The 27,420-nt window shown below is 41.1% G+C and overlaps 2 protein-coding genes across 2 annotated transcripts; one reads left to right on the top strand and one right to left on the bottom strand.

The window, feature by feature from the left end:
• The first annotated feature begins 845 nt into the window (after positions 1-845).
• Positions 846-10,993, top strand: LOC147799880 (uncharacterized). Its single transcript, XM_087132659.1, has 5 exons — positions 846-1,032; positions 4,599-4,988; positions 5,476-5,814; positions 6,146-8,373; positions 8,679-10,993. The coding sequence occupies exons 1-5, from the start codon at positions 957-959 to the stop codon at positions 8,964-8,966; spliced, it is 3,321 nt and encodes a 1,106-aa protein (XP_086988785.1). The 5' UTR covers positions 846-956; the 3' UTR covers positions 8,967-10,993.
• A 397-nt stretch (positions 10,994-11,390) lies between these two features.
• On the bottom strand, positions 11,391-18,114 carry LOC110978278 (E3 ubiquitin-protein ligase TRIM33-like). Its single transcript, XM_022233152.2, has 2 exons — positions 17,696-18,114; positions 11,391-13,769 (listed from the first exon to the last, which is right to left on the bottom strand). The coding sequence occupies exon 2, from the start codon at positions 13,750-13,752 to the stop codon at positions 11,821-11,823; it is 1,932 nt and encodes a 643-aa protein (XP_022088844.2). The 5' UTR covers positions 13,753-13,769; positions 17,696-18,114; the 3' UTR covers positions 11,391-11,820.
• Between the last annotated feature and the right edge of the window lie 9,306 nt (positions 18,115-27,420).

Consider the following 27,420-nt stretch of genomic DNA (forward strand, 5'->3'; position numbering starts at 1 on the left):
CCTCCAACATGGGCATTCGTGTAAAGGTAAATAAAACATGATTAACTTAAATTTTTAAAGTCACAGTTTCAATAATGGAAATTATCAAATAAGCTAGCAGTCTACAGTCTTAATCGTCCGTTTTTATCAGGTCTGCAGTGTTTGGCAACTGAATATTTTCCCAGAATGACGTACAACGCGAGTTCTTTATGACGGTCCATAATTCAGTACACTCAAGTTAACCACGCTTTTCATCGTATTTTAATTACTATAGAAGTTGGGAGACCGTCCCTTCATCGATATAGATTCTTCTGTGGGCACAGCTCCCGTCAACTTCTAAGTCCGAAAGGCCCGTACACAAACGAAGGCTAACACGACTAACGACACACAGACACACCACTGTAAAACATGGATCTGTGTGAGCTAACGCATAACAATGCAGAGCTGAATACATACAACCCTTCAGAGATTTCTTCTCGCCGATCACTGTCATTTAGAATCCGTGGGTGTGTTTTTTTATGAGATCTTGATTTCCATTGAAGGTGTGTTAATGTTTGGTTTGTTTATTTATCTTTTATTGACTTGTTAATTTTTTTCGATCAGTAGAGTTTGTTTATCTCAGAATCATTCTCATCTCAACTGACCGGAGGCTGTTATTCTTGCCTCAAACATTTCCGTTACCCTTGGCCAGGCAGTCCTGTGTGCTCCATGACGGAATTACGTCATTGGAGCCTGCTTTAACCTCAGTAAAATTGCGCGCGGCGTCGAAGCCGAACAAAGCGCAGGCGCACCTATGACCTCTCCCAAAGACCTTGGCTACTGAGCTGCGTGTTCAGCTTGGAATCTGATCAACCTTGCATCAAATACGTACGGCCTTCGGCACACAGAACTGGGACAGAACAGGATTGTAAACTGACACGTACTGGTCGATCATTGCAACACGGAGCTGCTTGATGGTTTAAACCAAGCGCAGTCCGATGGCGATGTCATTTCTCACACTTCTGGGTTTCTTTCTGAAACTCGTGACAACTGTGGCACAGCGGGTACCACCCAGTGAGTATGGCACTGCTTGTTTGTTTCGTTGTTTTAACTTTCTCTTCTGTAGCCTACACGCAGTAGCGTACAGTGCCTACTAGTTTAACTTGTGTTAGGGAACCAATGGTCCGTGATAGTATAATGGCACTGTGACGACATTTTGTAGTAAACGTTTCCAAAGTTTGCTTCAACCTTTGCAATTTGAAAATAATTGCGCACTATTCTAGCTTTGATTATAATTTCGGAACATTGATCCTTGTACACAGTGTACATATTTCCTATAGTTTCCACATGGTCAGTGTCCGCGAGCTTACCGTCTTTGTGTGAGTGTAAAGTGTTGGACCACCTTAATTCCTTCTACACATGCACTTGATTGAATATTGCTTCGCCATACCATTAATTACTACCCAAACCAAATGGGGTACATTGCTGTTTAGTTAAAGCCGCTGTACTCTTGAGGTGTCTGTTAGTATATAGAGTATGATATTCGCTGCAGGTATTTTAGTTTCCTTATAAATTATATAAACTTTACAAACGTTTGACCTCAACCCCACCAAGCCTCTGCCGCGCCTGTGCATGTCATTTGTTTTGGAAAACGCGGCCGTACGTGCAACATTATTATGGGGCATGCCTTGGTCAACTCGTGTTTGAGCGTTTTCGTGGGCGCTGATATTGATCTTTTACTGTATCACATCTTTTGTTATTTTTCGTCAAACTGGAACTTAAATGTTTTGAATGTAGGGCTTTATGGAAGTTAGTAATCACACTTGAGTCTTGTCAATATTTCACGCGATCCACCTCGCCGCGATTGTGATTTAAGATAATTCAGATCCACTTAAATTTTGTGAATATCGTTAACTGGGCGACTAGACGTTCCTTTGTTGTAACCCGAGTGATAAATATGACGAAGCAAACAGAACAGGTTGCCAGTTTATTTATGGTCCGCGGTCGCCGCGATTGGTGTCTGACCTCTGTAAGCGGAAAGAAAGTGTTGACTATTTAGGTGAAGTGGCAACACACAAGAACCCTTGACTCTAGGCCCAGCTTGCGACATTATTCTATCTAATATTTTAAACCACAAAACCTCACATGCGTCTTACTCACTGTGATATATTTTGATCCACAATCTACAATTTAACAAAAGAATGTTACACATTTTAATTCATTTATAGTGAAAGCAGACGAGCATGGACAGGAGATCCCCACATAAAAAGTACAGGCAAATTAAAATGAAACCGGAACGAATGAAAACGAAGCTGGGATGAGAATATAATCCTTGCTGTCTGTGCCAGGTTCATTGTTATCAGAAAGTTTTCCGTTCTGCCGCGATTACCCTCCCCCATAGTTTAAGGACTACTTTGAGGCCCCCGGCCGCCAGTCCTGGTCTTTGGATCACACGATTATATCTAGGGGTTCAGCGCACTCTTGTGCTTTCTTGAACTTGTCAGTTTTGGTCAAAAAGGCATTAGTAGGAAATTGTGGGGGTAGGCAGCAGGAAATAAATAGTCGTGTCCCTTTCTGCCTGTCCGTCATTCACCGCACTGTAAAAGCAGAAAAACGGGCAAGCAGTTATCATTACGTAAATTATGGACACGCTTCACTCGTGAATCACTTTGGAGATAGTAATGAATTTCACGAACACTGCATGCAGAGTCCCCTATATCAGATTGAAGTGTTCAAATGCATTTAGGAGTTTGGCGAATAGTTTGCTACTTTCATTTGGTACTTTTAATTCATATTTTCTGCTTCAATATAGAAACGTTACACAACTCTTGTTTTTATATTTTCTGCATCAGTTGATCGTATTCAACACCTGAACCGAAACGCAAGGGGTTTTGCGCTTGGAACTTGTGGCCCAGATGCCGCGGTCACGTTGTGCAATGTCATACCTTTTACTTGCTTGACAATACCCACATCTTGGATAAGGATGAAAAGGAATTAAAATTACTATTATTAATTATTTCTGATAATGACAACAAGGATTCCTTCCAAGTGCCCTGGGCACTGTTGCTCGCAAGCCCGAAGAAAGCTGACAATGAGAAGGGGGATCATATTTCCCTAGGCTTGTACGTTTCTTATACCAGAGTGTATACAAGAGATCTTCGCAGTCAATTTTGAACTTAAATGCAACAAATGTAACGTACAGGAAAAATTGCTTTTCATATTTTCTTACAACATAATAGGCCTTCGTCTTGTGATCTGTACTATTTATTTGAATGGATCTATAGGCTGCAATTCGTTGGTTTTTCACTGAAAAAACGTTTAGCCTGACGGCCAGCCGAAAAGCAGACACTTTATTCTATTTTCTGTTTTCTATTTACTGTTTTCTATTTCTTATGTACCATCGACGAGAGAATTAAATGCTTCGCAATAAAAAAAAACCACACAGGTAAACACTGATATTAATAAGGTTCACTTTCAACTCTCACAGGGCCAACTGAATGTAGCTGGTTTACGGTATTTCCTGGGAAGTTGATAAAGGAGTGCAAAAAAAGATTTGCCGATCTTTCTTCTCAAGGTTACTAAGCTTCCTTTCAACGTGACCATACAGCAGACAGCCGGCTGCAAATATGTTGAATTACAACAGCCACAATGCAAAATGACTGTTTGACGTGCGAGGTCACGTACTCAGTACATTTTCCTGTAGTTGCGTACAGGCACGAATGCAAAACAGGTTTACAATGTACCCCCCGTACTAAGAATCGGTCTTGTTAGCATACAAATTACTTTTTGTGAAGGGGTATACAGTTTAATTGCACAGGCTGAGGAGGTCAATTTTATGTCCCATAAACACTCTTACTTGAGTGGTTTTGTTAAGGGTATGCGAAGTTTCTTCAGTGGAATAAATTGTCAGCGTTAATGACGAAAACCTCAACAGCGAAGGCTCAATAAGTGAAATATAAAAATACAAATAGGGAAGAGAGGAGAAGACAAGGCAGTCGTTTTGTCACGATATGTCACTATCTTTTTCTCATAAAATTCGTGTTAATTTAAGTCAGTTTCAAGTTAAGCCCGCGTTGAGATATCGGTTCCCATTCTTAATACTTGTTTGTTATAACCTAGCACCAATTTTTTTACTGCCCGTATTAAAAAAATCAATAATGCAGTATAGGACTGAAATTACGGTACCTGAAATTTTTCAACTCACATTAAAGTGGACATTTCCCCCGTTAAGACAGTCCTCTCGCATAGTAGTTGTCCAGAAAATATGATTAAATGTTCTCTACCTTTAAAATATTCCTTGTAGTTACCGCATGAAGCTTTCAGTCCCAGTAAAATAGCAACTGTAACTGGCTTCTTTGCTTTAATAGTAGCCATACTTGTGTATATAAAATAAATAAAACTGGATTTTGGAGAAACCCCTGGCCCCTGAGAAAGCCTTTCTTAGCACACCAACAGCCATTTTATCATATAGAACTAGGCTTGCTAACTTGGCAATTGTACAGGCACTTGATTGGGTCTGGCACACGACAGAAATCCTAACTGTGTTATATGCATTTTATTTTCAGTTTAAATCGGGTATGTTCTTGGGTAATAGATAACCTTTGGATTAAATGTCAACAAATGTAACATTGGTCCCACAGTGCGACTCAGCATCGATCAACTCGACGTTCAACTCGTGATGGGAAGCTCCCCCAACGAAGGGCGAGTGCTCATTCGCTGGTCCCCGGATTCTCCCTGGACCGCTGTTTGCCATGATTTCTTCTTGGTTAACAACGCAGTTCCCTTCCAGATGTGCCGGCGAATGGGATATCCGTTTGCTTGCGGACAAGACTATGCTGGATCCCGCCGGACGGACGAGGCGTCGCTGGTAAACATCACTAGTGAACGTTTCCTGGTGTCCTGCGCGGCTGACAGCACTGATCCGACTTTTGGTGGCTGCAGTTTGGAGCCTCTGCCTCCCAGCGGCGATCCCACTTTAGGACCACCCTGCACACATGACAACGACATGTGGCTGTCTTGTGGATATTCAGGTGTGATACACGTGTTTACCAAACCAATAAAGCCATTTAAAGTAATCAAATCAATAAAAATGACAATCATCATAACATGCTTAAGACGTTCTTTTTCAAAAGATACAGGGAGTGACATATGTATTTCGACTAGAACTTGGAAGCATCCAATTATTTGTGTTGGCCCTTCTTTTTTCAGTGGTTTTAGGCAGTTTTCCCTCGATTTGTCTGTAGAAGTGAGGTGAACATAATTTATTAGGTATTTCTGGCTGGTAGATCCCATCTACAATTACCCGAAACTCGACTTGTAATTGCCACATAAAGTTAATCGAAAATACTGAAATAGTGCTGGTATTTAGGAATGGGAAAGAAGTAATTGCCGTCGTGGTTTGCATTATGGTTACTTTTGTAATCACCATTTTAAAGTGGGCATTATATGATTGTTGTGTTTTGTTGTGATAAGGTTTTAATTTGGTGTATTTTTTTGGTTTTGACGATTCGCTGACAGGCATGCCTGACTTCGAACTACGTTTGGTAGAGGAAAGTTACCTTGATCCTGGCGGTCTCCTAGAAGGCCGTTGCAGCCCGCAAGACGAGTGGAGGGCCATCTGCGGCAGTAGTTTCCATCGCCTGAGACTAGGCCGCGTGGCGTGTCGGGAACTGGGGTTCTCCGATTATGCTGTCAGGGGCCTAAGGGTCCCTCTGGAAAGACTGGATCCCCAACGCAGGCCGAACTTGGACCTGTTCGTGGACATCGGCTGCATCGGGAACGAAACAAGCCTCACCGAGTGCCAGCACTACTCGCTGCGGGAGTGCTCCAAGTACCTCACGATCGAATGTTTCACTGGTGAGCACCTCTAACTTTCTGTCTGTGGGCCACAAGCACGCATGCATTGGGTATGCCCAGTGTGTATGGCACTTAGAATGGCGCTTAGAACAAGGGGTTTTATCCCTTTGTGCACAAAACCTCAGCATTTATACGTGAAATGGCCAAATCCGAACGTGAAAGCTGGGCTGAAATGGCCCAAAAATACAAACATAGTGGATTTTTTTCTCTGCGATGTGGTTTGGATGTAGTTTTTTTTCATGTTAGGGTGTGTTTTATTCATTTAAGTCGTGAGCTGAGGTTCAAGTTCGCTAAATAATCTTTAACTCCGCTTATTTTTTCACAAATGCAGGGGTTACTGAATATGAAGAGACTTCGTATCTTTGTGGCTCGAAGCAGCTGTGTCGAGAGCAGTGTGAACAGCCTCATCCAATCAATGGCTCAAGTGATGACATTTTCCACTACTGTCAATGTGACGACGTTTGCGGTCTTTTTGACGACTGCTGTTACGATTACGGGGGTATGTGCAGTCCGGGTCCGCCCGAACTCAACCGTGGAGGCTTTTCCATTGAACAGTTTGGATGCGTTTGGGTACCAGGGAGTCAGTTCACTCATATCGGTTACGTGGCTGTAGATCGCTGTCAAGCTGGCTGGACGGATGAGGGCACGCGTGATTTATGCGAAAGACCCGTGAATATCACGGATGTCATCGGATCGCTGCCAGTGTATGACGAGAAAGGTGTGGATTTTAAGAACACCTACTGTGCCATATGCAACGGTAGGTCTTTGAAAACGCTCAAAAGATGGGATGTATCCGCCACATACGATGATCAGTATCCATCACTTGATACTTTTTACCCATCCCTGAACGAGACATTACCGAGCTTAGGCTGGATAATGACGCCCCCAAGGGGCCATGATATCATACGGCAGTGCTCAGCCCATCTGATAGACACATGCATGGAAGAATTTCGGGGAAGCCGGTTGGAAGCTGGGTGTAAGGCGTATTACGCTCCTGTTAAAGTCGAAGACAATTACATTCGCTACAAAAACCCTCACTGCGCCATGTGCAACGGAGAAAACATTTTTCCAGATAGCTCCTGCATGGATCAGACGTGTACCGAGTACTGTGCACCCGACCCCTGGGGACCATGTGCTGGTATATGCAGTCCCTTTGACGGCTTCCTGACGATTGAAGTTCTCTTTGACTTCTCCTCCTCGTCTTCCATCAATGGGATGTCTTGCTCAACAGGACAGATCTTCGACCCGTTTCTGGAGAGGTGCCGCGTACTAACGTGCGCAACTGGATATGAGATCCACGGTAATGAGTGCGTTCCAGCTCCGTCGATCTCTCCATTTCCATCTAACAACGAGTCACTGGTCATCGATTGTCTTACAGAGGGATCTAACCACATGACCACGGTACTCCATGTCGGGACGAAGGTACAACAAATGATGTCGACTCTGTCTGTGAGTGTATTAGTACGTTCAGCCTCTGACGTCCGCAACCTGGAGATCATATTTGATAGCTCTGTCAAATCTGTCGTGAACGACTCTTCCCTACCCTGTAACATATCAGCTTTGTCGATTTTCTTGCCATTTCATTTTAACGTGTCCAGCCTTTGCAACAATTATTCCGTGGCAGGGAGCGACGTTTTTCCTGACTACTCAGGGCGTATTCTCGCAGCAGCGCGATTCCTTCACATTTCGAATGCGCAGTATGCGAAAGAAAGTGTGGCCCCGTCGTGCCTGAGGATGACTGAACTGAATTGCTCATCTCTTCTGACTCTGAGAGACACAGAATACTCTATGGTTTCGGCAAAACGTATCCACGTTTTTGCAACAGAAAATAACCTGTCCGCTGATGAGTTTGTTCTTTTACCAGATGGCTCGGTCGTCGTTTGCTCCTATATTGGACCGGTACCAGAAGGCGTGGAGCTGCAGGTCCGCCGGGCACTTTCTTTTGTTGGCAGCTGCCTGTCGCTAATCGCCCTTGCAGCTACTTTCGTGACGTACTGCGTGTTCCCAGACCTGAGGAATCTAGCCGGCATAGCAACGATGAACCTCGTGGTGGCGCTCTTCTTAGCGATCCTGCTATTTCTATTATCCGGTTATCTGAGCCAGAGCCAGGCTGCATGCGAGTTTGGAGCTGTGGTGGCGCACTTTGCCTGGCTGGCTGCTTTCCTGTGGATGACGATGCTGGCGGTGAAAGTTGCCCGCACCCTGACGTCCATGGTGCCGAGTAGCGGGCGCAGGAGGGTCAATACCCGGGAACTCATTGTCTATATCTGCCTTGCCTGGGGTGTTCCTTTCCTCATCGTCTGCATCTGCATTATCCTCCAGTACTGCAATTGCCCCACCTTGCCTGTGATCTACGCACAGGGCAGTATTTGCTGGATCTCAGACGCCACCACTCGGCTGGTTGCCTTCACTGTGCCTATGACATTAAGTCTTGTCTTCAACCTTTGTTTGTACGTCTGCACGATCATCAGTGTCAGGAGAAACAGACGTAGTTCTAGAGCAGTACGCAAGCACAGCAAGCTAGACGATGCCAAGGAGGAGCTGGTCATTTATGCCAGGGTAACTGTATTATGTAAATTGACAGTGTTATTAAAGTCGAGTACCTCAAGACCATCACAAGACTAGGCCCCACAAGACAATCACAGGACCAACAAAAAACCGCTAGTCTAAATACAAATCACAAAAACATTCCGTTGCAGTTGTTTACAATGTAGTTGATGCACTTGTGTGTGATTATTTGATGGCCTCTACTTCAGCACTGTTATAATTAGACACAAATTGCTTGTTGTTAGTTGCTAATGGTAATGCAGTCATGTCCAATGCCTAAATTAACAGTAACATTTATTATTATCCTTAATCTGTAGCTATGCGCTCTTGTGGGCGTGACCTGGGTGTTTGGCTTCGTGTCTCAGTCAGTGACGGGCATCCTGGCCTTCTCCTACATCTATATCATCCTCAACTATCTCCAAGGAGTCTTTATCTTCGCCGCTTTCTGCCTGAACAAGAAGGTTCGGAACCTGTGGAGGGAGAAGTTCGGCATGCAGAAGGAAGTCACGACGACAGGTGGGACCACTGATCCTAAGCATCGTTCAAGAGAATCTGCACTGGTGGCGTCAACGCTGCCGGACACTTCGGAAGATTCAAAGCTGTAGCCTGTTCAATAAACGATGGTGAATTGATTTCGGTCAGGACTGGACTGCGTGGAGAGGAAATGTTGACATCCTTTCTCCATTCTGTAAAACATCAGCATCTGTTGGCGAAGGCTCCTGTGTTGTTACATACTGTAAGCCCAATAAAAGCTGGCGAGTTTTAGAGTCTGATCTGTGAATGAAAGTTGGAATTTGAATCGTTTATTTCTTACCAAAAGTTAAACTGATTCTGTTCTGATTCAGGTATTTTTCAGTATTTGTTGTCATGTTTAGATTCGAGCAATTTATGTTCAAGAAGGGGATTTATTTCAGTGTGAAATATGTGCCTGAAAATAAAAGGACGTTTAACTACATGTAATTTAAAATACGTATACTACGTTTCGTATGTTCAGCATCAGTGCATTTTTCTTGAGTCATGAAACGGAATTTCAACTTCTTCTTTCCAAACATTATAGAATAAACTTTCGCATTAAGGTCTGCAAGACTTCGATTAAGTTAAAAGAAAGAATATTCAACGAACACATGAATGCATCTTCAGGGCTTTGAAAACTTCCGCAACTCCATCCACATTGAAATTAGACTTATGCTTGAGAAAGGACGATTGCAAAGGGTATAAAAATGAGTTCTATTCAACGTCCAAAAAGATTGAGCCTTGACATCATGATTTTATTGGAAAATATAATGCCAAGATCCTACCTAATAAAAGGCAAATGTCATTCATTGGTTCGGTCTGCATTAGCAATTAATTAAATCAATAAGAATTGTAGAGAGAGACTCAACAGTAAAACAAATCCAGCTGTGAAGGAAGAACAGGAGTGACGTTAAGTTCCAAAGAGCTGCAATGGAAAAATTATATGGGCGTATACTAGTTGATTATGTCTTCCCTGCAGACACCTTGATACTTTACAGTTTTGACGTTGCATACAGGGGCGAAACATCTTTCCATCTTTACATTGTTATCAATCGAGGCAACCGATTTGATGAGCATATCAGATTAACGTGACGAGGGACATATTCGTTAGGGCACAAGTAAATAACCAGCGATTATTCCCTCCCCCCATTTAGTCAATTCAGTTGCTTGGGATTGCACGACTCAGTACTTGTTACTGGTTACCGATAATTGCGCGATTTTATTTAAATAACTGAATTATTCCCTCGTTGTGTGGCGATGTATTTATTTGATGGCGCAAACTGAGCTTTATGGCATTCAGACTTCATACGTGTTTGTGGACACAGGCACGAAAAATGCATCACCCGAGGCTCGCATAGCTCTGTTTTGATTTCTTCGAATACCATCGTGTGTTAGTCAGTCCAATGCCACCAAGCTTTACCCACTCGGGCTGTTTGTTTGGTCGGGTTCATGGGCCGGGGCTGAGGCCACAGTACTTGCTACCAAGATGGCTCTTCGGGATGTTAACACTAATCCAGTTGTATTGCCAGATTACGAATTGGTTCTTGTTATCAGGGGTACGGAGGTAAGCGCTAAATGATTACACTACGGGTAACGTTTCATATTCTCCGAGCGTCATGCAGTACCATTGGGTCTTCAGATTTCATTCACAGAATAAAGTATTAGCTTTTCTTAACTAGCGACATGGCTTGAGGTTGCCTGACCCGACGTTACTATTATGCTAAATCAGTGGCATTGAAGCCCCTGCCCAAATGGAAATATCCCCCGTGTAATTTTTTGTGTTTGTTTGTTATTTTTTTGGATGATATCTTTGAATATATCTTTGATATCTATACGTCGAGTCTGCATGGCCTCGTGGAAGGAGTTACTGTAATGCACGAGGGCATGCACGCGTGTGGTCTTGAACTTCAAATAACTGTAAAACAAATTCCCAATTGAATTGAAACGGCACATTTGTACTGACAGTGGCTGTTGTTACATGAAGGAAAAGTTCTAAAAGAAATCATACATAAGCCAACCAAGTTTGGGGCGGTGAAAGGCCTCTGAGAGTGAGATTGCCCAAAACAAACTGCCTTGAGGGGTGATGACACTAATATCTAAAACAAATAATAAGCGAATCGTGAAGCGAAAATGAAAAATAGTACTGGAGTTAACTGTCTTGTTAAACAACGTTTTGGAGTTTAAACATTTCTTGTACCCACTTTTTTGCTCACATTTATTGAAATGGATAATGTTTTAAAATTTGTACTTTTTAAAAATCCGCTTAACGATTTAACACATTCCTTAATGCACACAAAAACATGTCGAGGTTTAACATGTTGAAAATTGGGTATAATATAAGTGTTTAGAAATGTGTTTAAACTCTGAGCACAGTTTTAAGAGTTTAAAATATCTAGAACAAAGGCAAAAATGCAATCTATTTTCGTTAAAAAATTTATTTAAATAGTGGCTTTTAAACAGCAATAACTAAGTAACTGTTCGACGACGTCAGTAAAATTGTCGTTCTGACCAGGAAATATGCGTCGCTATAAAAAGCTTTGTGAATAAACATCTTTTTACTGTTTTTGCCCTAATTCGTCACAGAGAAGATACATAGATACATAATAAGGATAGTTACATAGTAAAGATAAAAGTTTAAATATGATTTATTTGCCCAATCTCTTCTCTGTCTCTGGGCTTTCTACGATACTGAACGCTTTTGAACGATAAGGGCCGATGATACGTGCACTGTGTTTATAATTCAGAAACTTCTACTGATGTGCAAATAAACCGTATAATGTATGAAATAAGTTTGCACTGAGTTTAATGTAACCTATATTTGCTTACTTTTTTGTTTTGTTTATGTATAATGAGTGTTGTTCGAAGAATCTAAAGAATATTTATTAAGTCTCGGTTCATTTCTAAAGCTTCACTACTAGGGAGGCATAAGCCCAGCGCTTAGGCGAATCACATCCTCTCAAAGATCTTAATGGAATGTCTGTCTGCGACAACGACGTCACCTGCGTGATTGAAGGTCATTTCTATCGGATTGTACAGCCCTTCAGCTACTGTTGCTACGAATGCACCGCTCGAGTCATAATGCTGAACTGCGCAGTTTCCCACTTTAGTGGAATGAACGGCAACATAGATGTCCCCGCTATCATCGCACAGAACACCAGTTGGCTTTGCAGGTCTGCTATTAAAAAATACCCCGACGCTGAACACCTCTTCACCATTGAAGTCAATGCACAATAGCTTCTTACCCTCGTACTGTGCGAAGATCAGGCTATCATTCTTGCCAATTGCCACGTAATAGTCAATATTGTCGTTAATTGCGCATGTAACGAACGATCCGTCCACGCCGTAGACAGAAATGGTGTTCCTGCTTCTGTCAGCCACTGCTAGTCTTTGCTTGTCTACAGCAATGCTATTGTTGCTACTCTTTGAGAGTCCCTCTGAATCTTCTCTTGAAGTTGTGAAGCTGCGAATCGGCTGTAGGTTGTTGTCGAAAACCTTTACCTTTTCTTTGTCTGTGACATAAAGTAGGTCATTGCAGGACACCGCAACACCCCAAGGAGCTTTTAGATGATGCTGATCATCCCCCTGAGCAACTGAGGTTTTGTACTGCCCATTGGATTTAAACACCGTCAGTCGTTGTAACGTTGTATCTGTTACAACAATATCTCCATTGCTGAAACATGCAACACTACTGGCAAAAGTAAATTCCCCTTCACCTTTGCCCTCCTTGCCGAACTCATCCTTGAGTTGCCAGTTTTCTTTGACGAAAATTTCTCCAAGATCTGCATCATTGCTTACAACATCATGACATTTCACCCCGATGAACGACTGGTCATACTTAACCGGTTCACACTTGAGTTCCGTCTGCAATTCCAAGTTGTGCACCACTTTCGGCTTGAGCTCCATAAGTTCGAAGTCATCAGCTTCGTGCATCAAGTTATTCACAGCTGTGACGATCTGATCCGCGCATTCCACTTGTTCACGGATGTGTGTCAGTGCATTTTCGAACTCGCTGTCTCTGTCACGACCGATTATGTTCACTTTTTCGGTAAGGATCTCTACCTTGGTTCTGATTTTAGCCATCTCCGCTTCTGCTTTTGCCGAAATGTTATTCAGAGCCTGAGCTATATTCTCTTGTAATCTCTTTCTAGCATTGTTGAGTGATCCTTCAGTGGATTCAAACTGCTGTTTAAGTTGCTCAAATTTCTGCAATTTGGCATGGACATTTTCACGGAATGATTCGACGGAATCAGAGATTTCGGTGAAACTGTGTTCTCCTGAACGGTGTTCTGTTGCTGCACACATTGCACAAATCATCACATCGCAATCTTCACAGTAAAAACAAAAAGCGTAGTCGTTGTGTTTGCTACACTTCCTGGTGTTGGCTTCACCTGGCTTGGTTTTAGACACCGTCGCTTTGGGTACTTCGTTTAGTAGTTCAATGATTTGGTGATTTTTAGTAAGTTTCCAACGCTGGTGCGCTTCCCAACAACTCCTGCAGATGTTCTCCTTACAGTCGAGACACCTTGAGACAGCTATCATACCCTCCTCACACTGTTCGCAACGAAGCGATGGCTTTGACACCTCACCAAGGACCTTTTCCTGTCTGTTGAATTCCTCAACAAGAGAACTAAGGTAAAAACAGCCAGAAAGACCCTGCAATCCTGCATTGGGTATTTTTGTGTCTCTCCTGCAGACTGGACACGTCACCTTGCCTGTCCCTGGCGTCTGTTTGCTCATCATCTCATCCAGACACTTCAGACAGAAACTATGTAGACAGTCCAATATCTTGGGGTCCTTGTAGCGACAGCAGCAGATGGGACATTCCAGATGCCCCTTGCTGATCTTGTCCAGTACGGTTTTAGTTGCAGCTTCTGCCATTATTTGACAAATACGACCTTCAACGTAAATTGTCACAAAACAGTAGGTCACCAAAAATGGAATATTAAAATTGAGACGGCATTTTTAAGTAATAGCTCCCAACCATGTTAGATCAATCTGTCGTAGAAGGGGGAAAAAATGGGGGTGGGTGCCACCCTTGATTATGACCTCGAATGCCAATTTCCGATCAAAGGTCAAATTAGGTAACATGATATAGCGGTTGAATTTTAAGAGCCTGGACCTAATTTTGTGTCTGGGCTTAGAGGTGAATGACACGAGGTACCCGGGAGCTGCGATTAGGATGGGAATAGTGGTGGGTGGCAGTTTTGATTATGAGCCTGAAGGTCTATTTGAGGTCAACAGTCAAATCAGGTAGGATGCACATTTTGAGTGATTTTTAAGCTGGTGAGCCTCATTCTGTGTATACCGTTTCAAGGAAAAAATTAGTTGTGTGACAAAAGAAGTAGCCAAAACCGGTAATTTAAACCAAATCATGAAACAGGTACGTGTTTGCATAACTCCTACAAAGTATTTTTTCGAACGATTCACTGATTTTGTGATTTGTTGTCAGCAAGCAGTTTGCAGCAGTCTTGCATGAACTCGCACCCTTCTGTTGCTGTATCCCTTCGTGGTGGTCCTCCTTGCTGTCGACGGTGTAAGTTTATCAGTTTTGTTTGTGATTTTCTCCTGTTGTTTCCTGGTTTTTATTACAGCTTATCCATCTTGTCTGTTTTTCTGCTAATGATTTGCTCCCCCCACAGGTAATTGCAGCGTCGTCTTTTTCTCTGTTTATGTACTAATATTTCCAAATAGGTCACTTAGGAGACATTCTGTGGTAAATTTTTCAACCGTTACGGAGGCATCGGTCATTAGGGAGATATTTCAAGGAGGAAAATTTTTATCTCCCACATTTTGAGAGATGATAGATTAGGGTCTGAAAGGAAAACATGCATAGTTTGGCTAAGATCAGATTAGGGAATATTGAATTAGGGGACGGTAAAGTTTGAAAAATTTTGTGCACGTTCCTATGGGAATGTCTCCCAAGTGACCCACTTCGGTAATTATAATAACATTATTACCTCTTTTCTACAGGTACTTGCAGTGTTTTCATCTTCTCTCTTTTATGTACTAATGATACTATGTGATTTTCAATTTTCACACTTTTGTTGAATTCCCCTGAGATCATCGGTGACACTGTCTGAAAGACTGATAAATTTTTTGTACATATGAGCTCATTTTTTTCAAGATCGAGAGCCATTTGTCTGAAATGCGGTTCGTTTTTCATGCGAATTCAAATTCCCACTCTAAACGCAAATCATAAGAAAAATTCTGATTGATTTTTTGTGAAATTAATTTTGACTCTTTTGGCCGATTTTACCCCTTTTGGCAGCCCGGGTTTTTTTACAAACAAACTCAACGCAAATCAATAGAAAATTCTTTCACCAAAAAATAAGTATTATTACAACCAAAATTGTTTCAGAATTTTTCTAATGATTTGCGTTTAGTTTCGTTGTGAAAAATTGAAGTAAACTGCTGGCGACCTTCGGTTTGGACAATTTTTTTTCTTTTTTTTTCAATTATTTTGTATTTTTGTTTACTGTTTTTATTTTGGGAACTTTTTAGGGCATATTGTTTTCAGATGTTGGTTATTTATTTTTTAGATTATTTCTTTTATAAATGTTTTAGAGTTTGTTTTGTGTTTTACCCTTTACATTTTGATATGAAAATGCTGTTCGCCCGTGATTATTTATTTTTGGTGAGATTTATTTTTGTGGCTAATAACTTTTAATTTTGTTTAACTAAATATTTTAATAAGTTGTTTCTCAAATGGTTTTGTTCGTTGTTCTGTGTTTTATTATTTAGATTTTTGAATAAGAAGATTCTGTTTGCTCGTAATCGTTTATTTTTGTTTAAATTAATTTTGACCCGTTTGGCCGCCCATAGAGAGCATGGCGCTAGATTAAAGTTCAAATAATGTTTGCTGGTCATTTATGAATTTATTTATGTATCACTTATTGCATACCAACAGCTTTTCAACATCTTAAAAATATCCGTTCATTTTCGTGTGAATCTAGGAAGCTACTATATTTGCTTTTTATGGTACAAAATAATACAACATACCACGCGAGTTAAGTCGCGGCTGCGAGTTAATTAAGTCGAGGCCGCGAGTTAAGTAAGTCGCGGCCGCGAGCTAAGTAAGTCGTGGCCGCAAGATACCAGCAACAACGGAAGAGAAACGCACTTTTGCAAAACGCACTTTCCGTTTTCATCGATACGGTTTCCTCCTTGTATGATACTTTCTCATTAGAGTGTTCATGGTATTCTTCACCATTCACAAGTAGAAAATGTCAGGGACAAACCGGCAAAACTGAAAACAAAAACTCTAAAATGTTGACTTTACTTCCAACCTCTGACTCGCTTACTTTGGAGATACGTGACAAAAACAGGCAAAAATTTGGCAGAAAATGGATTTTTATAGGGTGCAAGTTAGCAAAAGGGACTTTGAGTGTTTAAATTCTTTTCGGTATGGAAAACAGGGGCAAACAGCTTTATCTGAACTTGATGTTGATCGATTACTTTTGGGGTCCACCTGCACGAGTCAAGAGCCATTTTACTGGCTTCTGTCGCTTTAGTGGATTTAGTGCGCATGCGTACAACTAAGTGAGAGGCATGAAAATACGTGCGCTGGCCTCAGGTAAATTAACTTCCTCCTCCTCAATGCTATGTTCTTCCCAGACGTCTTCGCTTCTAGACTTTTTTGTGTGATGTACAGTACATGAAGGGTGTACGCTCTTTTTAGACGTGTGCTGTACATGTATGTGTACATAATTATGTACATACTGGCCTAGGGTGCGTTGATTAAGTACCGCCTCCTACGTCATCGTTCAGACATGCATTATGCAGGATATTTAAATTGGTTGATGACGACAATTCCATTTTCGCAAAAGGCTTGTTCAGCCTGGACAAAAGAGCCTAAAATTTTGTTCTCTTTGAGACTTAAGAAAACATTGAACATGTTTTGTTAGCAAATACATGTGAAGAATTACAACAGTACATGGTACTTGTGGGATAAAATCACAATTTTTAAATCCGTTTTAGTGCAGCTTTAAAATAGTTGATTGAACATGGTTGCCTGCTATTACCAAAGCATGCCCTGAAAAAGAAATCTACAGTACTTTTACACCTTTGCTTGACCAACTGAACCCCACACCCGAACAGGGCGCTGGGAAGGGCTGATGGCTTTGCACTGATGTGACATGGCTACTACGTGCACGACGTCCGACCACGAGGTTATCACTTCCTGTAGTGTTAGCGAAGCCTTGTTTGAAGCTTTTGGTTAGACATGCAATGGATATGTGTCGGCGTATATGATAAAATCATGGCCTTGGTACAACCATGGTAATTTTTGCCCTTATTTAAGAACTATCATTATTCACGTGTCTTTGGGCGATACTTTCAAATCATATAGTTATTTTGATTAATTTGTATGAATGAATAACGCGTAGTAAGAATATTTTCAGCAATGAGGAAGAAAACGAACTGATAACCGCTACACTGAACGAGCTTGCACGCTTTGCAAAAATTCCCACTATGCTCTTCGCGTCATCAGCTGTGATCGGGGGTGACGTATTTCCTACACTAAAATCTGTGCAAGCCACCAGCCCTTCCCAGTGCCCGAGCGACGAGCGAAGTCTTAAAAGGGATTTGAAAGAATAAGAACTTCGGTTTGTGCGGCCTGCAGGTTTCATGTGAGCAATGTACATGTATATTGCATTACTGAATGGTGCAGGCACTACGGCAGACGCACAGTGTCAAAGCCCACAAAACATTTATGACAGATCGATCAGTTCCTCGTTCACGCTCTATAGGGCGCGACATGGTTGCTCAATGATCAAGCCGTTACAGATTTACACATAAATGTTCATTTCCTGGAGTCACCTACCTGTGCTGTAGGCACGACGCGAAGCTCAGAATAAAGGGTAAATTCTGTGTAGGCCCGACAACAGACGCTATTTGTTGGAAAAAAACGTACGAACATGAGCTGCAGATCCGAATGGTGACGGGGATTTCTATTGCTGTTTAGGCATACATGTAACGCTGAGGCTGTGCGACCGTCGGATAGAAGACCTCATTGCTCACGATGGGAAAAACCAGTTGCAACATTTAGAGCACATTCAACATGTAAGCATCCGACCTAAACTTGTGCGGTTGATGAAAGCTGGTTCAAAGTTCAATGTTATCACAGGGGTGTGCACACAGTGAATAAGGAGGGCGGAAAGGGTATGTGATGGAGCAAGTAACTGGCGATTATTTTAACGCGCTGTGGCTGGACGTTTAGGTAGGTTGTGGTCTACTGTTGTCGCCCTAGTCTGTTTCATTGGAAACGGAAGCAAGACCAGTTTATAAAGGATGAGTTTTGGAGTTTATTTTACGCTAAAATATCCTCCAGGGGTAAAAAGAAAAAAATGTATCGAGTAACATACGATCTGGTTTAGAAAATAAAGAAACTAAAGGGAAAACATTGGAACATGACGTGTATATGTGTGGATCAAACCCAATACGCAATGGGCCTGCTGAAAAAGTATGCGCATTGATTAGCCCATCACGTCCACAACAGCCGACGATATGTGAGTGGAAATAGGAAGCATTACAATATAGATAGGCAATAATATCTTATGCGCTGCCACAACTATGGAATATGGAGGTCGCTATTCCGTTACACTTACTATAGCCATTTCGTATTTCAAAGCTTTTAATGTCATTAATCGTGCTGAGTTTACTGTTTCCCACGGGGTAACTCAGTGTATAGTGATATAAGACCATACATAAAAATACCACATTGCTAGGCCTTTAATTATTTCTTTATTAATTTATTCATTTATCGGGATTTTTCTGTTGATTTTTTCATTATGGATGTTAGTTGAGGTTGTAAATGAGACATCATTTTAACTCAGATTTGGAGATCAGCGCTCAGTTTCTTGTTTTCACACCAGTCATTGTTCTTTAATAGAAATCACATTCAACTCAATATTTTGATTTAAACAACTACAATTTAATAAAATATATACCTTTCTTTAATAATGTATAAATCACCTTTCATCAACAGCAAATGATTAACATTAAGATTATGTTCATTATTAACCAAAGGTTATGATCATATATTGGCCACTATACAGAATGACAATGTTTAAGCTTGCGGTATTTTACAAAAACTTGGACTTGGAACTGTCCCAATTGAACTGTCAGAACAGAAAAACTCAAACATGCAGTCTGAATAAAGCGTGTGGACACTATTGTAAGGACGTCACTGTTTATTAATTAAAACAAGATCAAGCAAATCAACAGGGAGGTGTTGTGTTTTCCCCAAGATTGTTGGCTTTATATTTAGCAGCACTAATTTTAACGTGATAATTGTTAATAAAATATTTCAAAATGTTAGAATAAAGGAGATGTTTCCAAAAAGTTACCAATCGTTATAATTGTAAACAGGTTTTAAAAAGCATAACTTTCGATTGTGGTTTTATTTTTTATTATACTTAAATCTTGTTCATTTTTGTTTATTAGTTTGGATTTATGACCTCCAGTTTATAATGAACATTATTCCCTTTCAAAAAGAAGAGAATTTTCACTATTTTCAAGTAATTGTTATGAAGCTGATTGCTGAAGTGTGATGTATAATGGAGATGTTCTTCCAGTGTCATGGATGGATTAATTAATTTCCTTCACATAAATAACAAAATGACCAAGTGGGGATGTGAGTACTCACTGTACCTACGCAATTAAAGAAAGTAGACCTCATTAACATGTTACAACAATTTCGTTAGCATATGCAACCCTCCCATTTTATGACTTAGTGATACTTCCACTCTGTACCGTAAACACACAGCACACACTCTGGTTAAAAATCGTTTTACGTAACACGTTGAGTCTTTTATGTTTGCACGATCAGATTAGAATTACACGAAAGGGTGTTGAAAGCTATGAAGACTTTGTCTCTCTGGTTCTCAAAAATGACTAACAAACAACAGTGAACAAATTTCAGGATATCGCATTTTGGAATTAATTGTCATCAAATATTAAAACACTCGATGTGACCGCATAAAATATCTATAACCAATTTTTATTTGCTTACTGATATAAAAGATTTTGGACTTTTTAGAAAACTTAATATTTGACTTTTCTGTTCCCTTTAGCAGACGTTCACATACTGGAAATTATTTACAACATTCAGGCGATTTTGAAAAAGCTGTTGGTTATTTATTTAGCATTGATGTATATCTCAATGTACATTATATCTCAGTGTACATTTTGAAGATGATGTACATAGTATGCATATGTAAGCATACACCCCATGTACATGTCCATATACATTCCGTTGTACTGCATGCAGCTTACTTTAGTCAGCACTGAAAAAGGAAGTAGTACACAAGTACATTCACGTACAGATGCACAACAAAACCTAGCTTAATAGGGTTCAAAGTTGACGCAGTGAAACGAAGAGTGCGCTTGCCCGATTACGGAAGATAATAAAGGACAATATATGACAAATAGCGTTGAGGAATTAATTGTGATAAGTCTCTCTCAAGCCCCGGCCCTTCTATATTCAATTAGAATTATTGTTCTTACACAGTTATTTATAGCACTATGTACTAATGACGTATCACTGTATTCGGGCTAGAATGGGGTCGTCGTATAATCGTTCTTTTGCACGTTGACGCCATAGGCATATGGACCGAGCTTCAATGTGGCAGCTTTACACAATCAATATAGCCGGTTCAGTGATTCCCGTGATTTTTTGCGGGTTCTGCGTTAAAGCGATTCTGACGCGATCCTACAAGTTGCCAGTTAGAGTTTCTGCATGTCTTTGGCGGCAGCGTGCCAAGAGCGAATGCCAACAGTAGCAGAAATATCGCACACGTGCAAGTTACATTTGATTAAAAGAAAGTTAAGGGCGCAATCTTACCGTTTCCAATTGTTGAGGGTAAATTCCCTGGAAGATTCGAAAAGATCGTTACACAAAACAACTGTCTTTCCCACACTAAATAACTGTAGTGATATTTTTTTATCACAGTGTGTCCACTGATGACCCCATTCTATCTCAACAATGCATTGCGGTAAACACCGTTGTACGTCATTAGCACATGAGCTGTTGATTGGATGGTTCCACATGCATGTTGAAGGTTCACTCACAATATGCTTCTTACAAGGCCTATAAGATAATTCTGTGTTGTATATTTCAGACAGAAAAGTGACGTTCTAAGCAGACCTGGAATACATAAAACGAAAAAAAAGCTTTTATACGTTACATATTAATACATTTTAAAGACATATTATTGTGAATCCCATTTATGTAAATCAAGGAACACGAAAGCATTTTTTATAAGCTTAGCTGAGTGACATCGTACAATATACAGCCAGTAAGAGAATAATATAGTTTATTCTAATTACACTATGTTCGTTGAATTATTTTCTGCATTAAGCTGGAAATTAAAACAGTAATACATTAAGTCTGCGTTTTATGCACAGTCCTCCCCCAGCACTGCAGCGATCCTTTGGATTGAATCATTTGCCAGAGTAATATAGGTTTTCCCGGCCGAATTCGTAATCTTCCCGGTCAAATTCATGGCTGTTCATAAGTATTCTAACGATTTTTTTTCAGCAGACTGCTCCCATGTTTCTTTTTGATACGGCAGAGCCTTCAATTATTGGATTGAATAATGTATAACCGTCATTAGATTTCCCGCTGGATGACTCAAATGAAAAAATCGTCCCAGATTTTACTTTTGTGTTCGTCTATAGGCAATCAATCGCATTGTGAGCCTTCAAAGAGGAATACTTCAATGTAAGAGGATTATACGGCAAATTAAGATATGTATTGAACGGAAAGGGAGATTACAAGTGTGTCCAACGTATTTACTTGAATGAAATTATATGTCTCAAACAAATGACTCATCAAAAATACAGTACAGTACAATACAGTATGGCGTATAATAACACGCATTCCATAACTCAGCCGTGCTGTAGTTTGTACAAGCGTTGATGGGTAGGTGACGCGCAAACCTGATTGGACCATAGAGATACTTAGACTTATAATCATATTTCTCAGTAAAGTTTACCGTCGGTAATATTTTTAGGCATATCAGTGTTTAAAATGTAAAGCAGATTGTTTTGTGGGGTCAGAATATTAACGGTACGCTGATAACAACAACAACGCATCGCCGGAATACAGTGTTTGCCTTCAAACTCAGCGGAAGATCTTAACGGATCGTCTATCAGCCACGATGAGGTGGCCGCTGGGACTGTCATGCCTAAGGGGGGAGAAAACCCGGATGCTACAAGACCAACATGTGTACCGTCAGCAGCATAGTGGTGTATTTCGGCACCGTCCTCTTTGCCGTGTTCATAAAAAACTACCGACATAAACGTCGCCCACTTCATCACAGCATACTCCAGTTGGCGCACGTACGGCCCATGGACAGACAAGCTTACATTAAACATCTCAGTACCAGACAAATCTACACTCAGCAACCTGCAACCTTTATAATCCGGCAGAATGAGTAGATTTTTTCTACGTATCGCCAAAAATTCAGGTCGAAAGGCGAGGGAGATCTTTTTGATGAGAGATCCATCCGCCTTCTCCAGATATACAACGTTTCTTGCAATGTCAACAATTGCTATTTGTGTCTCCATGTCGACAGCAATGCCTGTGGAATGACTCTTGGGCTGTTCGTGGGAATCGCCTGGTTGGAAGTTTTGGAGCTTTTGCAGATGGACATCAAACACATGCACGTCCTGACCATCTGTGACAAGGAGCAGGTCATCAGAGGTTACAGCAACACAACACGGTCGGGACACCTGATCTGAGCTCAGAGTGGTCTTAAACCGTCCAGTTGGTGTGTACGCTTATTTTGTTCTCCTTTGAATCTGACACTATTATGTCGCCATTTGGAAAGCAACCGACGTCATATCTATGGACGGGATTTCTGCCTCGTGGTCTTCCAAATGTATTCATAAACGGCCACTTTTCTTCATGGAGAAGTTTTCCGAGACCAGTGTAACGTTCGATGTTGTGACATCTTATTCCACGAATTAAATCCAGTGATGGGCCTTTTCAAATGACAAGTCCTCGAGTCCTAAGTTACCCATTGCTTTCGGTTTCCGTTCCGAAACTTCGAAGTTGTTATCTGTTTTCATCTCGTTGTGTACTGCCGCTGTGATCAACTCGGCACGTTCTATTTTCTCCCTGTTGCTTCTGATTGTTTCTTGGAACACATTGTCTCTCACTTGGAATGTTTGAGAGACTGAGGCGCTGGCATTCACCTTGGATTTGGGCAATTTGGGATGCTTCGTGTTTTGTGATGTCGCAGAGCGCTCTATCAGACATTACTTGCAATCTCTGCCGCGAAAGTTCCATACAGAGCTCGATTTTATTCATCCGTTCCTTTTCTTTTTTCAGATACTGGAAGACATTGTCTCATACTCGCGGTAGGATCGCGCTGCTTGAGAATCGTATTGCATCTGTGTCCTTGCTTCAAGTTGGTGAATGTGGCGCACTCTGCACACGCTACGTTGCACGCGTCGCAGTAGTGAGACACGTCTTGTTCACGATTTTCATGCTTCATTTCCATCGTTGCATGCCCTTTATGAGCGTCATCACCAATTAAAACAATACAATAGTCCTTTGTGTTCTTCAAAACTTCATGTTCCTCAAGACACGTCTTGCATTTGCTCTGATTTGCTTGAGCACCTTTTTCACACTCGACGGCTGACACAGATTTCCCCTCCAATATTTTTTCCTGCCTGGTGACTCCGTCTACTAGAGAAATGATGGCGAAACTGTCCGCAAGACCTTGTATCCCGGAGCTGGGAACTGGCGGGTTTTTTTCCCTACAAACCGGACACGAGAGACTGCCTTGCTGGCGTTGCTTGCTCACTATATCGTCCAGACAATTCAAACAGAAGGTGTGCATGCAGGCTAGGCACTTCGGATCCTTGTAACGACAGCAGCAGATTGGACATTCTAGATGTCCCTGTCTGATTTTTTTCCAGCACAGTTTAAGCTACAGCCTCCGCCATGTTTTTGGATTTAGCCTAAAACAAGAAAGAATTGTCAAGAATTTTGTCAATTAAGTCAATTACTTAGTCATTTAATCATTTGAGATGTGTTCAATTAGAACGCATCAACTTTGTCAGTTAATTAATGCATCACTCGCCTGGGTTTGGAGACGCTTAGACTATCCAACCATTGCTATCCTCGGGTACACATTGTTGTAAATAATTCAAAGAAGCTGTTGGACCCCAGAAGAACTAAAACATTGAACTAGTATAGTCTCTGACGCAGCGGTGTACAACCCAAGACAGAATACTGGACACTCAACTGTGTCTACACATTTATTTTTCGTACTTGTTCAACACAAAGCAAGCTAGAATGCTCCCTGTGAAAAAGACCTTGATATGTGCGTGTATGCTGATGTGGTTCAATAACGACGATTTGAAAAGGTGCCATCCTCGAACGAAGATCGAGTGCGTTGTAAAGAAGTCATTTGTATTGATATTGATCAATTCACTTCACCGAAAGATCTTTATCTTAACTGTTGAAAGTACGCACAACTGGCACACAGCAAGTTTGTGAGAGTCAGGACTGTTATTTCTATTTAATACCACATGAGATAGTTATCAGGATCATGCAATCTACATGGAATTATTTTGGTGCACATTATAGGGTTTTTACCATTACAATGCACGTAGTGTAATCTCGTGTCAGTTAAATCCGAACCTTTGACTGTCCGCCATAAACTTTGATCAATGAAGTTAATAATATAGTGATAAAAAGAACAAAAAGAAACGAAAGGTCAAGAAACATACTTTAATCGGAAACAGCAGTAGGCCTATACACCCCGAATATCAAAGTGACTGAACAGTTGCCAACTTCATGAGTCATTTTATCCAGGTAAGTGTAGCAATAAAATATAACAAAATGATAATTTTATCCCAACCCCTTCCTAGGCGTTATGATAGAAATGCTTATATAGAGAGTTGCGACGTGAGTGTCTCACTGATGGATTATGCGTCAGTGCGCCTGGACAGTTAGTACATAGCTGCCTGTTATACTGTACACTTAATGCATGAGCAGCCATTTCGGGTTCAATGTCTGAAGTTGGAGCTACTCCATAGTTCCGTTTACAGCTCTGACTATGAAATGTAAAGAGCGTCCTCTAAGCCAGCTATAGCAATAATGTGATTGTCAGCGTTTGAACGTTCCGGCCGGGTTGGGGGCGCTGCTGTAGTGGCCGGATCTTAACACTGGCAAGACGTAATGCATGAAAGTAGGTGACTTCTGCGAGATCACTGGTGAAGTGCCAATATCCGCGTGTTGAGGCGACATGAGTGACATCAGTCACAAACACTCGTCAGACACTCAGAAAGGTCTGGACGAATTAAATGTCTCTTTGTAAGACTTCAACATTAGCTGTTGACTTAATTTACGTCAAAGTGTCTGTTCGTTGATAACGGGCTTCCACTGGCTCCGGGTTATCGACATTTTGCTCTGGACATTTAGCCTGCTTAGGGCAGAAAAAGGAAAGAAAATCTACATCAAGCAGACACAATGCACAGAAATTCCCCTAATCTATGGGTTATCGTTTTTTTTTTCTTGGCCTGTTTGTAGTCGATCATTCGAAAGATATTCAAATTGGGCGTAAATCTCGGGGGATGCATGTATGCCCCATATTTTTTGACAAGGGAATGGGCTGGCCATGAGATCATCCCCACACACTTTTTTCATGGTGGAGAAGATGTAGATTTTGAGGTATTCTTGGAACTTGTAAACAATAAAAGAAAGAGAAAAATGACAAAACCTCTTAAAACGCCGTTTTAAAATATAGGGTAATGGATGTATGTATACATCATCTATACATCTGTGACATTAGCGCCCCCTGGTGTCATGTGGTGGCCAGCAGACAACCCCTCCCCCCTCTGATTTTCAAATTTCCGCAGCATTCCAAGGTCGTCCCCAATCTCCCCGGTCTCTGGAAAAGATTTGTACTCCACTGTAAAGATCTTTCCATATATTCATGCTAAGGGGGATGAAGACCTGGATTTCTGACTGAGGGGGAATCAAATATTTCCATATTTGGTGGTTAAACAAAGCAATGGAAAAGAGAGAAAATATTCGATGTGGTAGTTGGGGCGATGTTCAGTCTACCCTAGAGATGATTTTATTGGATCACGTCCTCTCAATGTTAATATTTTCCTATGCTGCCCATACAGATGTTCGTATGGGGGATAATGGATGAGGCTTAATGTATCTGCAGGTCGGTCAGCAGCACCCTCAGTGACCTAATATTACCGGAGCAATCTGGCTAGATGATGGGGATGAGGGAATAAAATCCCGAGCAGGTGGGATAGGTCAATAAATGATTCAGAAAAGATTCCAAGAGCAAGCATCCCTCTTTTACCGTGCATTTTATGCACGGTAATATAACCATGAGGATGTCAACTAAGGCTCTTCCGGAATATCAATCTTGAATTTAACCCAGAAATTTCAATTTCAGGATATTTAAAGAATGTACATCACTTCACGTCACCATTTGATTAAGAAATTTCGATCAGTCTATATATCTGAACTTTTATTTGACAGCAAAAGGCTCCCTGGATTGATAATAGGGCTAGGCCTATATTGTAAATATCTGACGTGCACAAGGCTTAGCCTCATACTTTTTTAGTTTCCCCTGGTTTAAATTGTTTTCTGTTCAAAAGGCATAGGAAGCGAAGATTTCAAAAGCCAACTTTCTTAAAAATTCTATTACGAACGTATGAGATTGGACGGTAGTAAGGGGGAGCCGGTATTCTTGCTTGCATAAGATGCACGTGGGTGTTTCAAAAAAATTCCCAATCATAAAATGACCAACGGGCTTTCCTTTCTCTGAAATTGGCATGCCTTGACGTAAGAGCGGTTTCACACTGAGGCGCACTGTCGCCATTGAAACCAAGATATTTGTCGCCGAACAAACTAAGACTTTAATTTCACATATATTAAACACTTTAACGTGCTTTAAACATCTTGTAGCGAAGAAAAATGCATCATACCAATGCCTGTAATATACCACATATCGTAGAAAAGTTAGGCGGTGCATTTAAAAAGACTTGCAATCGAACTCGAGAGATAACCCCTTTCCAAATTAAAATCCTGTCTGACATGTCTTCTTCTTTTGTTTTGTTTTTTTTTCCTTGTTTGCCTAATGGATTCAGAAGGTTACAATGCAGCTAATATTACTTAGCTTCAGTATTGTGTAAAACATAAAGAGTCTATCTGAAAATAACTCAAATTATAAGGAATTTGAACGCCAAACAGTATCACTTTGTAGCTTAAACGCGCTTATCAGCCAGATGCGTACCACGATATGAATTTGGCTGGTAAGCTATTTGGAAACGGGGTGCCTAGCCCTAGCCCCTTCCTGAAATTGTCACTGATTACTGCGCGCAAATTCAGCGGCGACAGTCTGGACGTTTCCAATAAAGATTGACTATGCAAAAAATAGCAAGCGATACATATGGAAAGGCAGCGCTGTGTTTCCATGGCCTGTATGAGGAAAATATGCCAGCTTGAACGTTTCTGTTCCCATTTTAAGTAATTTCTTCAGAATAGCGTCTTGGGTAACGCGTCCC

The sequence above is a fragment of the Acanthaster planci genome, linkage group LG02 (genome assembly GCF_054643075.1).
Source record: "Acanthaster planci isolate LZ-2023a linkage group LG02, COTS_SCS, whole genome shotgun sequence".
Taxonomy (NCBI): Eukaryota; Metazoa; Echinodermata; class Asteroidea; order Valvatida; family Acanthasteridae; genus Acanthaster; species Acanthaster planci.

Excerpts from the sequence above, each read along its gene's own strand:
- LOC147799880 (XM_087132659.1), top strand. The coding sequence starts at position 957 with ATGGCGATGTCATTTCTCACACTTCTGGGTTTCTTTCTGAAACTCGTG. Across the intron at positions 1,033-4,598 it reads GGCACAGCGGGTACCACCCA|TGCGACTCAGCATCGATCAA; the intron begins GTGAGTATGGCA and ends TTGGTCCCACAG. Across the intron at positions 5,815-6,145 it reads CACGATCGAATGTTTCACTG|GGGTTACTGAATATGAAGAG; the intron begins GTGAGCACCTCT and ends TCACAAATGCAG.
- LOC110978278 (XM_022233152.2), bottom strand. The coding sequence starts at position 13,752 with ATGGCAGAAGCTGCAACTAAAACCGTACTGGACAAGATCAGCAAGGGG.